Source organism: Eubalaena glacialis, chromosome 19 (genome assembly GCF_028564815.1).
Source record: "Eubalaena glacialis isolate mEubGla1 chromosome 19, mEubGla1.1.hap2.+ XY, whole genome shotgun sequence".
Classification (NCBI taxonomy): Eukaryota; Metazoa; Chordata; class Mammalia; order Artiodactyla; family Balaenidae; genus Eubalaena; species Eubalaena glacialis.
Genome location: NC_083734.1, coordinates 21589811 through 21603513, shown reverse-complemented (window position 1 = coordinate 21603513; position 13703 = coordinate 21589811). Strand labels below are relative to the sequence as shown.

The 13703-nt window shown below is 41.7% G+C and overlaps 1 protein-coding gene and 1 non-coding gene across 11 annotated transcripts in view; one reads left to right on the top strand and one right to left on the bottom strand.

Annotated features, from left to right (window-relative positions):
* The window catches only part of RFFL (ring finger and FYVE like domain containing E3 ubiquitin protein ligase), a 68654-nt gene that overhangs the window by 8917 nt on the left and 46034 nt on the right, over positions 1 to 13703 (top strand). For 2 of the 10 annotated variants that reach the window (XM_061176326.1, XM_061176325.1), the window contains exon 1: positions 11483 to 11600. The exons of 4 other annotated variants lie outside the window; for them this stretch is intronic. In XM_061176326.1, the coding sequence (XP_061032309.1) occupies positions 11501 to 11600 (100 nt within the window). In that variant the 5' untranslated portion in view covers positions 11483 to 11500. Of the gene's footprint in view, positions 1 to 11482; positions 11601 to 13703 lie in introns of those variants that run through there. 4 more of the 10 variants (XM_061176328.1, XM_061176327.1, XM_061176330.1 and 1 more) reach the window with 2 other exon arrangements.
* TRNAG-ACC (transfer RNA glycine (anticodon ACC)) lies at positions 4317 to 4389 on the bottom strand. The gene has a single exon. It is a non-coding gene; the product is annotated as a tRNA-Gly (tRNA).

The following is a 13703-nucleotide window of genomic DNA, read 5'->3' as shown; positions in this document are numbered from 1 at the left end:
CTGGGGATTCTGATGTAGCTTATCTGCAGACCACACTTGGAGAAAGTAATACTGTCAGAAGGAACCACACATTAAAAAAAAATGATAATGTTGAGAAATGCTGATGTTAGGGGGCTGCTTTTATTCTGCAGAGGAGGAATTCAAGGCACAGGGAAGTAAAAAGTCTCCAATTCACCCAGCGTCTCCAAGTTAGTTGGATCTTGAAGACCAGCAGTGAGGTCTTTTGAGTCTAATTGGGTACTCTTTCCATGAGGTTACACGGTGGTGTACCTCCTTACTGGTTTCTCTAATTGCCCTCAAATCAGAAGCTGTAGGATAGGGCAAGGGTGCTTTGATTACTTCAGAACAATAAGTGACACAATTGGCATTCAACTGTGTGAAATGTTAGTGCTTCTGAAACTGGTGAAGGACCAGCTTTGTAAAGTGCTTTTTCAGTCTGTTGCCAACTAATATTTTTGTAAAGTACAAGAAAAATGAATTACCAGGAAGTCATGCACTTGGATGCACAGCAGTTCATACCTACTATGAATTTTTTTGTGTTTACCTTGACATGGATGTCCATGGAGGGTGTGCGTCTGCACACTTTGAATAGCTTTGTTCTATTATAGGTGGTTCTGAGGATGTCTTAGGAACTTGATATCAGAGGTCCTTGATTTTCTTCCTTAGGCTACCTGTAATTGAGGCAACCAACTGAGAACTCCCTACCTGGAGAGAGAAGTTCTATCACTTGGTGATTTGCTAGATCAGAACCACGATTTTAATACTTGAGGATGAGGTGAGGATACTTACCTTTAATATATTTAAGAATATATTGATAGACCTTGCATTTTGTGCCTGTATCAGGAGGGTATTACCTCCTTTGACTAAATATTAGAAGGGAGTTTCCAACTTCTTGGCCTGTAACTTTACTTACAGTTAATAAAGATGCTTAAAGGTGGGAGACAGAAAATAAAATTTGACGGTGTGCCATTTCTTTGAGGCACTTCAGCGTGTTTGGTTTTTAGAAGCCTTTTGTAAGTAGTCTAGGAACAAGCATTACTAGTTTGTGTGGCTATAATGTCAAAATGAGTGTTGATTTGGAGCAGGGGAAAAAAATCTCTCCATGCATGCGTTGTGTCCTGGTTTAATTGCTTGGTTGGATGAAATGTCAAACTTGATAGATTATTGGAGCTGTTGTTTTTATTTTGGTGGTTAAACAATAATGAAACTGTTTGGATGTTTGCGGGGAACACTGCTCCCTGTGTCTGGACTTTGCTCTGGAGAAAGTTTCAATTGTTCAGAAGCAATACTAGTTAGAAAATGCAGCTTCTGTGGCTCCTAGCACAGCTGTCTAAACTATTAGCTGTACTGGGGCCTTTGGACAAGCATTGTTTAACACTTTTGGACACAATTTGTGTTTCTGATTCCAAAATGTCTGGCTGTTGCTGAATAGTTGGGAAACCTAGAAATGGGAGAGCGGTGTCTAGCTTAAGTCAAGCCTTTTTTCTTGAAGCATCTCTAGAACAAACTCCATCTTTCTAACTGGGGTGGGGAGGTGTGGGGAGGCTGTGTGATGAGACTGGGCCTTGCTTTCCTAGTTACTGTTCAGTAGAATAGCATGCGTGCCAGCCTACAGAGGACTTTGGTCATTATAATCTTATGGTACTTCTCTTTATACCCTATTTTACCTGTATAAAAATTATCGGTAGTTATTGTGTGCTTTTTGTGTGCCAAAGACTTTGCTATATGAACTCATTTAACCCCTCCCAACAATTCTGCGAAGTGTAGGCACCAATATCTGTGTTCCGCAGATCAGGAAATGCAGCACAGAGAAGTTGAAAATGTGCCTAAGGCCACACAGTGTTTGAACCCAAGTAGTCTGGCTGGAAAGGCCCGCTCCCAACCACCAGGCCCCAGCTGCCTCTCACTCCATCAGCTCATCTAATTATGATTACTTATCAGAATAAGTCTTTAGAAATAGGTTCTATTTCATAGAATGTGGGCTTAAAATTATCCTTTTATACATGGGCCTCCTTGTGTGGAAGGTGATTTTAGAATGTTATTAGCAGTATTTGTTATTCCTTTACTAGTTTTAATTCCATTAGCACTGAAGGATTTTTTTTTTTCTTTTTTTTTTTAATTTTTGGCTGCGTTGGGTCTTTGTTGCTGCGTGTGGGCTTTCTCTAGTTGTGGCCACTGGGGGCTACTCTTCGTTGCGGTTCGTGGGCTTCTCATTGCGGTGGCTTCTCTTGTTGCGGAGCATGGGCTCTAGGTGCGTGGGCTCAGTAGTTGCAGCACACGGGCTTAGTTGCTTCGCAGCATATGGGATCTTCCCGGACCAGGGATGGAACCTGTGTCCCCTGCCTTGGCAGGCGGATTCTTAACCACTGCGCCACCAGGGAAGTCCTGAAGGATTGTTTTATAGTTTATTCCTTGTTCTAAAATTGTAATTGTATTTGATATATCAGCCAGTCACCCTCAAAAGCACATTTGGCTAAACAGCTGAAGCATTGGGTTAGAGGAGAATTTATTGGTGGGTTTTCTTTAAAAAAAAAATTTTTTTTTGTAGTGTCTTTCTGTTTTTCAATAGGTCTTCCCAATAAATTGACCCCTGTGTAGGATACTGTAGATGTTGGTGGCCCGAGGGTCCTCGTGTTGTAAGTGATAGTGGAATAAACGGTGGTAGACCACTTTCAGTAAGAAGCCTGGATGAGTATAGAAACTAAAACTTTGTGCCTGAGACATGTGACCTGCTTCCAGTACATGTGAGCCCTGGCTGGGAGAATCACAGAGGAAGCATCATTTAAATTTTTTCCACTAACCTTTCCCTCGCATTTGGAGACTGCTACTGAGACTTTTGTAGGAAAAACTGTTTATAGTAGGAAGCCTGTCACATGGGAGGTGCCCCACCCCGGTAACCACGTCTTTCACAATTTATGTGTCTGATCGCTGCAGTTTTCAGATGCTTTTGATTTCAAGCGGGACACTTTGGGCTGAATGCTGAGCTTAAATTGCAGTGAGAGTTCACTCTGCATGGGTTACTTCCGCTGCCTCCTGGCTCATTGCTCGTGGCCCTGGGGAAGCTCAGATAAAAACACCGGTAGAGATGGGGCACAGGTAATGCCTGAAATGTATTTTAGGTGGTTGAGCCAGCAACGGACTCATGCTTAAACAATCTTTTTTTTTTTTTTTTTTCTGGCATAGTAGGGACGGCAGAATAATATGAAATGTGCTTTGCCTTACAAACAATTCACCTTCCTTAATTCTCCATAGTGGTTGGACAGTTGAATGAGTAATTGTAATTGCACATTTATTGTCACATACATCCCTTTCCCCCCAACCAATCCTTGGCAACCAGTAATCTGTTCTTTATCTCTATAATTTTGTCCTTTTTGAAATGTTATGGAAATAGAATCATAACAACATGTGGCCTTCTGAGGTTGGCATTTTTCACTTAGCATGATGCCCTCCATCCAAGTTGTATTTAGTAATGTATTTAATAATGCTTTTTATTGCTAAAAAGCATAAATAGTATGGATGGATGTATCACAGTTGTTTTTTTTTAATTGAAGTATAGTTGATTTACAATGTTGTGTTAGTTCCTAGTGTACAGCAAAGTGATTCGTATATATACTTTTTCATAGTCTTTTCCATTATTGTTCATGACAAGATATTGAATATAGTTTCTTTTTTTAAAAAATTAATTAATTTATTTATTTTTGGCTGCGTTGGGTCTTCATTGCTGCGGGCAGGCTTTCTCTAGTTGCGGCGAGCGGGGGCTACTCTTCGTTGCGGTGTTCAGGCTTCTCATTGCAGTGGCTTCTCTTGTTGCAGAGCACGGGCTCTAGGTGCGCGGGCTTCAGTAGTTGTGGCACGCAGGCTCAGTAGTTGTGGCTCGAGGGCTCTAGAGCACAGGCTCAGTAGTTGTGGTGCACGCGCTTAGTTGCTCCACGGCCTGTGGGATCTTCCCGGACCAGGGCTTGAACCCGTGTCCCTTGCAGTGGCAGGCGGATTCTTAACCACTGCACCACCAGGGAAGTCTTGAATATAGTTTCTTGTACTATACAGTAGGACCTGTTGTTTATCTGTTTTATATATTGTAGTTTGTATCTGCTAGTCCTAAACTCCTAATTTATCTCTCCCCTATCGCCTTTCCCCTTTGGTAACTATAAGTTTGTTTTCTATGCCTTGGATGTATCACAGGTTTTTTAAAATTTAATTAATTAATTAGGTTGTGCTGGGTCTTCGTTGCGGTAGGCAGGCTCCTTAGTTGCAGCTCACGGGCTCCTTAGTTGTGGCATGCGAACTGTTATTTGTGGCATGCATGTGGGATCTAGTTTCCTGACCAGGGATCGAACCCAGGCCCCCTGCATTGGTAGTGCAGAGTCTTAACCACTGTGCCACCAGGAAAGTCCCTGTATCACAGTTTTTTAACCATTTACCTATTGTAGGGCATTTTGGTTGTTTCCAGTTTGGGGCTGTTACAGATAAAGCCATTATGAACATTTATGTACAGGTATTTGTGTAGATACAAGTTTTAATTTCTCTGGGTTAAATGCCCAGGAATGCAATTGCTCAGTCTTACAGTAAGTGTATTTTTAGTCTCTTAAAGAAACTACCAAACTATTTTCCTAAGCCCTGTACCATTTTACAGTCTGATCCACCAGCAGTGTATGAGATCCAGTTTCTCTGCATCCTCATCAGCATTTCATATTGTCCCCCTTTTTTAACTTTTCTAATAAGTAGCATATCTGTTTTTTAAGTTCATCAGACTACTTGTAAAACTGACTTGACAAAGAGCAAAGATTTTTGAGTCGTAGTTAGCCCTTCATGTGGCTCTTTCTCTATACAGTGTTCAGTGGTCTGTTGACCTGCTTTTTAATCCCCTGCCCTGGTGTCCCTGAGAGGAGAAGACTAACCGGGACTAACCTGGGGGAAGTGAGGACATGAGCACGAGACTCAGTCTCCCCCTAACCTGGCAGGACATAGCACAGTACCGCTTCTGGCTCAGAATGACGACAAATGAACCAACAATGCTGTCCCAACACTATGAATTCTGGTTGATTCTTATGTTTGCCTCAGTGAATATAGCCTTAAATATGCTGAAAATTTGGCTCAGAATGGCCCTAAGAACTTGTTCAAATTGTTCTGTTTCGTTTTCTTTGTCAAGTGATCTTAGGTACTTTACTTCTGGTAATGTTAATTAGCTTATACTCCTCATTTAAATACTAAAGTAGCACAAAAGTGTATATATAAAGCAGAAAGTAAACCTCCACCCGTACCAAAAGTAACACTGTTAAGTGGTTCTAGACTTTCTGACTATGTTTTGTATCTCTCTCTCTGTATATATACATATGTATGTATACTGTGTGTGTGCTGTGTGTGTGTGTGTGTGTGTGTGTTCTCCACCTGCTATTCTGTATTCTCCACCTGCTGTTCTGTACTACTTTTTTTTTTTTTAATGGATAATATATTGTGGGCATTTTTCCCTGTGATTCTTATTTTAAGTGTTTAATGCCTGCGACAAAACTTTGGATTCTATTGTAAAAGGGATGAGAGAGATACCATTGAAAGACCCAAACAATATGTATTTTATTCCTTGTTACATGGGTTTGGGTTGAAATAAGGTTATGGCTTTATTTGTAGGTAAATCCTTAGAATTCTGGGTGTTGGCATCTATCTGTCCACTCTATTATGAATAATGCAAGTCTAACTTTATGATGTGATCTCTTGCAGAACGTGAGGGAAGCAAGAACTGTGAGCACAGTAGTCCTTAAAGAATGTATAGTGCTGTGGGTATTTGTCTACTCATTGGCTGCTTAGTCAGATGCAGTGTTTTCTTAAGTGCTCCTGAAATGCACAGCGCAGTATTTATTTTGAAATCTCTCCTTCTGTCTTCTCTGCCTCTTCCATTACTTTGATTACCTTGATGGGACATTCAAGCTGTGCAGTCTTACCCTTTTATTTCCATAGCCTACAAAAGCCAGTTTGAAGATTAACTGTAGGTGAACAGGTGATTTATCTGCATGGCTAGAAATCACCCATCAAGATGAAACGCATGTCAACAAAGACCCCCTAGACTTGGGGACCTGAAGGAAGGTAACTTAATCTTGTGGCATTTTTAGTGGAAACCAGGGTGAAAATTTAGGAAATTTGACTTATTGGAGGCAGAGCATGAGTATGAGGGTGGAGAGACAGAGAAAGAGAAGGGGGCGGGGAGGGGGGGGGAGAGAGAGAGAGAGAGAGAGAGAGAGAGAGAGAGAGAGAGAGAGAGAGGGAGAGAGAGAGAGAGAGAGAATGTGTATATTTGGGGAAGAGAAAAATCTAGAGCTATAGAGTAAATAAGAATTATGAATTAAGGTAATCTTCAAAGTTGAATTACAGAATCTTTGTTCTGAGAGGGTGGCTACTGGGGAATAGAACATGAGCTTACCAATTACTTCATCATGAAGCTCTTAGAGTTGTTTAGGTGATGGAGTCTGATGACAAGGGCCTTTTCCCTGCCCTTCTTCTGTATTAGCAGCACAGGGGAAAAAATGAAGAAATAGCTTTGTATAGAAAATTACACCCGTCGAATGGTTCCAAGATTTCCATTACCAGGTTTCTAAAGTGAACTGCCCAAGATAACAGTTTAGTCATGTCGCTGACTTCCTTTCTACCAATCTTGTCATCATGTCATCAGGCTGTGTCCTGTCAGCTTTGGAGTCTTCCTTTTCCTTCAAAGTGGGCTTGCTACTTTTTCAGTTCCTGACATTTACTAATCTAGTATTTCATCGTGCCTGAGGTAGGCAGTTGCTGTACCCTTGATGTTGGCTACCTTTCTTCTTTTTGTTTTTGTTTTTGTTTTTTTTTTTTAATTAATTTTATTTTTTATTTTTTGGCTGCTTTGGGTCTTTGTTGCTGCGCGTGGGCTTTCTCTAGTTGCGGTGAGCAGAGGCTACTCTTCGTTGCGGTGCACGGGCTTCTCACTGCGATGGCTTCTCTTGTTGCGGAGCACGCGCTCTAGGCACGCGGGCTTCAGCAGTTGTGGCTCGCGGGCTCAGTAGTTGTGGCTCGTGGGCTCTAGAGCGCAGGCTCAGTAGTTGTGGCGCACAGGCTTAGTTGCTCCGCGGCATGTGGGATCTTCCTGGACCAGGGTTCAAACCCGTGTCCCCTGCATCGGCAGGTGGATTCTTAACCATCTGCGCCACCAGGGAAGTCCGATATTGGATACCTTTCTGCACTATGAAGTATTATGCCACAGTGGATAATAAAGTGCCCAAATTACATTATAGAACAGATTCTGGTAACTGCAGCCCCGGGGACCGGCATGGCTGGCGTGCCCTCCTGCAGCTCGGGGGTGGTTTTGCCACAAAGTGCTGTGAAGCAGGTTGAGCCTCATTCAGTGCCGGTTCCTATATCTGAACACTAAAGTGGCTCGTTAAAGATTAAAGGGACTGCCCAGTTCTTCTGGCCCCAAGATGGAATGATCCCCGCCATGGCGACAGCCGCTGTCTCCCAGGAGAGGCCATCTTATCCAGCAGGGCTGTGCTTCCAAATGTTACAGTAAGCCTGCGGTGGATGATGCTGTGGTGATAAGTTGCCATTTAGGTGCTCTCGACATATGAGCTATATAGCATCCCATGGTTTGAATGTCTGGGCAAAACTGCCTCATCAGGAAGTCAGAAGCCTCTACTTTCAAGCCGTGCCTTTGGGGAGGTTTTTCTCCTTTGTTCTGTTTGACTGTTCTGTTGAGTCAAATGAACTTTAATTTTCACAGTCATAAAAATTCCATTAAGCCCCTTGTACTGCATCCCAGGTATGAAAATGTCTCAGTCTAACAGGACTGTGGGTGACAGCGAAAATCCTTAAGATAAGTAGTTAGGATAATTGCCTCTGGAGGCTTGAAGAAAATAATGGTCCAGTCAACAAAATAAATACAGTTCAATTGTTATGTTCTTGATGGTTCTTGTGGGTGAGGGGACTAATGTCTAAGACCTGCTCTGTGAGACTACTGTTCAGTTTGGTGGTCTTTGGGGGAAAAAAACCCCCAACTTTTCATTTTGGGCTTTCCTGGTGGCACAGTGGTTAAGAATCCACCTACCAATGCAGGGGACACGGGTTTGATCCCTGGTCTGGGAAGATCCCACATGCCACGGAGCAACTAAGCCCGCGCCACAACTACTGAGCCTGCCCTCTAGGGCCCGCGAGCCACAACTACTGAGCCCACGCGCTACAACTACTGAAGCCCGCGTGCCTAGAGCCCGTGCTTTGCAACAAGAGAAGCCACCGCAGTGAGAAGCCCGCGCACCACAACGAAGAGTAGCCCCCACTCGACGCAACTAGAGAAAGTCCGCGTGCAGCAACGAAGACCCAACGCAGCCAAAAAACAAACAAACAAACAAAAACTTTTCATTTTACAGTGCTTAGGGAACAGAGCTATGACCTGTCTCCCAAAACATGATCCAAGGCCTCTCTGTGTCAGAATCACTTGGGAGAGGGAGATGCTTATTAAAAATTCCAATTCTAGGGGCTCCTTCCACTTCTGCTAATTCAGAGTGTCTTAGAGACTGGGTTGGGAAGTGATCCTTTTCAATAAGCACCACTGTTGATTCTTAAGTACCTCTAGAGTTGATTCTCGAGTATCCTAAAGTTTACTTCATTTTTCATGCCTAATTTCTGTGATTTATTAGATGATAGCTAGTTGGTTGACATTCATTGTCTTTTTTGAAGAGTAGGTACTCTAGTTTAAAAAAAAAAAAAAGGTTATAAGATACCTGAACATCCAAGATTAGAATTTAGTAGTGTCTCTAATTATCAACAAAGTGAGAAAGCCACTGGTTCTTGGAAATTTGGGTTTATCAATTCACTGTCTTCTCAATCAGAAAAAGGACATGGGGGGAAAGAAAAAGGATATGGACATAAGTAAGATTAATTTTGTTAAAAAGAGGAAATGTACAGTATTATTTAGGATGCTAGGAATGGGGAAGCAGGTAAAAGGAGGCTGTTGAGAGAAAAGAGTGAGAAGGGGAAAAGATTAAAGTAGTTTATAAACAGTAGAACATTTAAAACTTTAACTGAATTTTAAATTACCAAGTAATATTTGAATATATGCTTGTTGTAAAATGTATTCAGATACTGTAAAGCTAAAATACCTCCTTGATCTGCTCCCATTGCACTTCCCTCCCATATCTTTTTCTATGTATTTGGTAATTTCCTATGGATTTGGAAGACTACAGAGTCCTAAGAAATGACTATTTTAATTTCTTTTGACACCTGCTTGTTGTTTAAAATGTTAAGAAATATCAGAAAACGAACCAAATGTGGGCTATAAACAGCATTACATATTTCTGTTGAAGTAAAACAGTGGGTATGGTGTTTGCAAGGTGTGTGTGTATATATACATACATACATACTCGTACACGAAAGCCTACATGCACACATACCCATGTTAAATATCTCTTGTGACCACACATAAAAAGTAAGTCTATATAGCTTTGGGTGTGAATTAACTTTGTCTGAGTTTTAAAATAATATATTAAATATATATATATATATTGAAGGAACTTAAGCACAAAGCCACAATTATTTTGTTTATTTCTCATACAGTCTCATATTCTTGGAGTTTTCACATAACCTTATAAAAGCTCAAGTGCCTGAAGCCACTAGTTCAAATTTAGCCTCTTTTTAGAGCTCTACATGTGTAATCCTCAGCCTTTCCCGGCTAAAAGAAGGAACTCAGATGGAGTATGGTTATATTCAGGGGAAACTGATGGGAACTGTACAGAAGCCCGCAGAGGGAAGCGATAATCTGAGACAGCCGCCCTCACCTGCTGAGTGGTGCTTATCTCAGCAGAATTAGGAAGTTCTGATGCGCCTGTTGCTCTTCGCATCATTTACATTTACTTCCGGGGCACAGCACCATCTGGATTTTCTCTTCCTCATTTAAAGTCTACTAATATAGAATGAGTCAGAAGCTTTTAACAGTATTCTATTTTTGTTTCCGTATTTGTCTCTACTGTATGTACCTTGAGAGTTGCTCCATATTAGGATGTTTGTGACTTATCATCAACTACAGAAATATTTTTTAAAGTGTGGTCTGTGAGATAATGGTTGTCAACTGCTCTAAAGATGCTTTTATCATTTGAAAAAGACTAATTAACGCATACTGTAGGAAAACTTCTTTAAACACAGCTATTTTCTGGAAAGGAAAACACTGAAGGGGAGGAAGTAAAAGAGGGAACATTTTTAAAACCTTCTAAAAGGCCAGCGTGGTTATCCTGTTGGAATAATGTAATTAAGGGGCATTGAGTTGGATAAATAACTTTTTTTTTTTTTTTAAACTAGCCCTGTGAAAAGGAATAGAATTAAGTAGCATAGTTTTTAAACCCGAATTCTGACAATCTGCATGTACATTTTAACGAATCCTAACATTTATTGAATGACATGCTGGATAGGCAGCTACATCCAGAGTTGATGCCTTGAGAGACCTACCTGACAGGAGGAACAAGGCTAGGTGTGGTGGCCTTGAATGCCTGTGCTGAGGAATACCTGATGACCGTGGGAAATTTTGAGCAGGGAACGGAAGGATCTGATATGAACTTTAGTTTCATTCTTGTCGAATGAAAACACAGAGGAAGCAAGGACTTAATCTTTTGTTTTCTTTGTCTAGCACCATTGTCAGTTCTAGCCTGTCAGGGCAAACTCAATGATAATTAATAGCTGTTGATGAGCCAGTCATTCTAGAATCGATTTTTTAATAAGCTGGCCAATAAATGAGAATTGACATAAGTTTAAGGATTTTTCTTTTAAAAGTAAGTGTTACTGTGTTTTTCACAGACTCCTATGTTCCTTAAACATCTAGTAGGTGTGATGGTGGATAACTTAGCTTTAGCATAGAGAATGTGGCAGCTGATTAAACAAACAAAGAAAACCCTCCTATGTATCTGTGTTAATTAGAGAACATGAGTTGTCTAAGGAAACAGAAAGGTCGGAGAAAGCCTGGTGGGGATAAAGAACAGTGAGCCTGGTCAGAGCTGACAGAATTCACCCTAATGATTTGACCAGCTAGCCATGACTGGGCAGGTCCCCCCATGACTGGGCATCCTCTCACCCAGATGTTCTAATTTGTAAATGCGAAGTGACTTCCTTATCAGCCTCTTGGGGAAATCTCCAGAGCTCGTGGACCTGCTACCTTCAGTAATCGTGCTGTCCTGAGCCCCAGGCTGTTTTCAGGTGATATTTCAGAAGGTGACTGACCACTGGAGCTTTTCTGGGTGACCAGCAGCCGGGGAATGAGGTTCACCTCCCCCTAGTAGTCAGCTTTCGATTTAAAAGAAAAATCAGTGGGGCGCCTCTTCTTTTCTAGGTTGCAGTTGATTGCGGTTGGCTCAGGCTGAGTTGTTTGGGAAATGAGTTTTGCCTGGCATGAGTCAGCACTGCCCTGGGTAAACCGCCTGCTCTGTTGCAGTCTTGCTTACCAAAGATACGTCCCCAGGCAGCACCATTCACTGCCTGAAAGCCGCTGCTGTTGGTTCCTGAGATGATCTCATCTGAACCCGGCTCCAAGGACCTCAGCAGCGGCAGCAACGAGAGGCAGCTTGCTTTCTGCCCTGGCCATGTTTTGAAACAGGCAAAATCAGGTAACCCCAGACTGTTTTCTCTTAGTGTCTTGAGCTAGACTGAGCTGATGCAGAAACTGGGAAGAGCCTTAGTCTTTAGAAGTGAGTCAACACGTTATCAATTTGGATATCTGAAAGTCCTTCAACTCTTTGGAGGGGATGTTATGGGAAAAGTTTCATTTCCTTTGGGATCTGGATGTGGTTTTGGACCTAATAAGACCGTTTATTATATAAACCTTAGAGAAATCAAACAGGTTTACGGCTTTATCCATCTTTTGCTGTTGTAGTCTCTATTCTTTCTGTGTCTTGTGAGAAATAGTTTAGTCAAACTAAACCATTGTTAAAGGAAGAGAGAGGGGCAAACATATTTGCTTTTCTGCTTAATAATTGTGACTCCTGAATTGTAGAAAGCACTGTCTTACAGGTGAGTTTCTGAGGTGTTATGAAGACCCTCCCCTCATCCCTCATTCTGTTCAGACTGCTGCCCTATCTCCTTCCTGCTCTTCACCTCTAAACTTCTGAAATCTTCAGCCTCAGCACCAGGCAGTAACCCTCCTTAAAGTTTGCTCCTGTTCCTTACAATTACCCCCAGATGGTCCATGTTCACTCTTTACTTCAGGCCTTTGCACAGGCAAGCCTTCTCTGAGACACCCTGCCCCAGCTTAACCTGGCCAACTGGCTTAACTGGCTGGAGCCTGAAAATCACTTCTTCCATGAAATCTCTTCTTACTCACCAAGACTGGATGAGTACTCAGGAGCATCCTGTGTCTCCTCGATCGTAGACTATATTGAGAAGCAGCACCTGTTTTGTTAGAATTATATCCATGGTACTTGGCACATAGTAGGTCCTTAGTAAGGGTAGAATGAGCTCGAGCCTCCATTGTACTTCCTCAACTCTGATCCTCTTAGCAGCTCTTTGTTATTTTGTTATTTTGGCTTCTACCCCCATTACCCTATTCCTGTTTTCCTGAAGATTACAAGTAAACTCCTAATTTCCAGACCCAGTGTTCTGGTCCTGATTTCAGCCTCCATCTTACTTAATCTCTGCCTAGCATTTGGCACTATTGAACCATTCTCTTTTTTCCCCAGCAGCCTTCTTCCTGTGGCTTTGTGGCCACCTTGTCTCTTCTGAGTTTCCAGAGTATCCTTCCATTATTTATTCTTATTTTCTTTTGATTATCCCATAAGTGTCGAGATGCTCCAGGGCTTTGTCTTGGGTTTCTTTTCACTCTTTTCCCACCCCCTTCCTCTAAGGATCTCAAATATGTCCATGAATTCAGCCATCCTCAGTATGTCTTACCAGCCCAGCTGTCTCTCCCAAACTTCAGATCCTTATTTCCAACTTGACAAATCTTGACAAGCTTTGTCCAACTTGACAAACCTACCAGGTTTGTCTTAAGTTCAACACATACATAACAAGTCATTATCTCCCCTACCCAGTATCTGCTACCTGCTTGTATTGCTGTATGTTTGAACTCTGTTAATTATATCTACCAAATCTTCCTCTTCATTCTTTTTATGCCTCACATCTCTAAATATGATAAATCTATGTTTGCTAAACCCTCTTGATTATGTTGGCGTACTGTTTGACGTGTCTTTTCTTCATTCCCACTGTATTGCTTTAATTTATCATAGGTTAAAAACTAGATATTTTGTTTAACCAGCCCAATGGCTTAAAATTTTATGTGTGAAGACTTTTAGGCGAGGCCTGCATTCTTCCAAGATCACAGATAATCACCATTCTCCCAGATGTTACACAACGAAGATGTCACATTTGACCTACTTTGCCTCCAGGAATTTGAGTTTGTAACTTCTGATTCAAAGCCTTATCAAATCTTGACTGTGCTTTTGTCACTGCACCATAGATCCTTCTCTGCTCCAACCTTTCATTCTTGTTGCCAAAGTTATGTTCCTAAAGGCCAAATCTAATCTTTTCATTCGTGCGTTTCAGAGTGCCATTTGTTCTCTGTTTCCTACTTAGCTGGATTGGGAAAGTCCTTCACAATTTGACCCTATCCTACCTGTTACTCATTTTATCTCCCTCTCCTTTTCCCAGCCATTTCTCTCCTCTCCAACCTCACTGAACTCTTCATTTTTCCAGTCCCTGGTTATACCACATCCTTT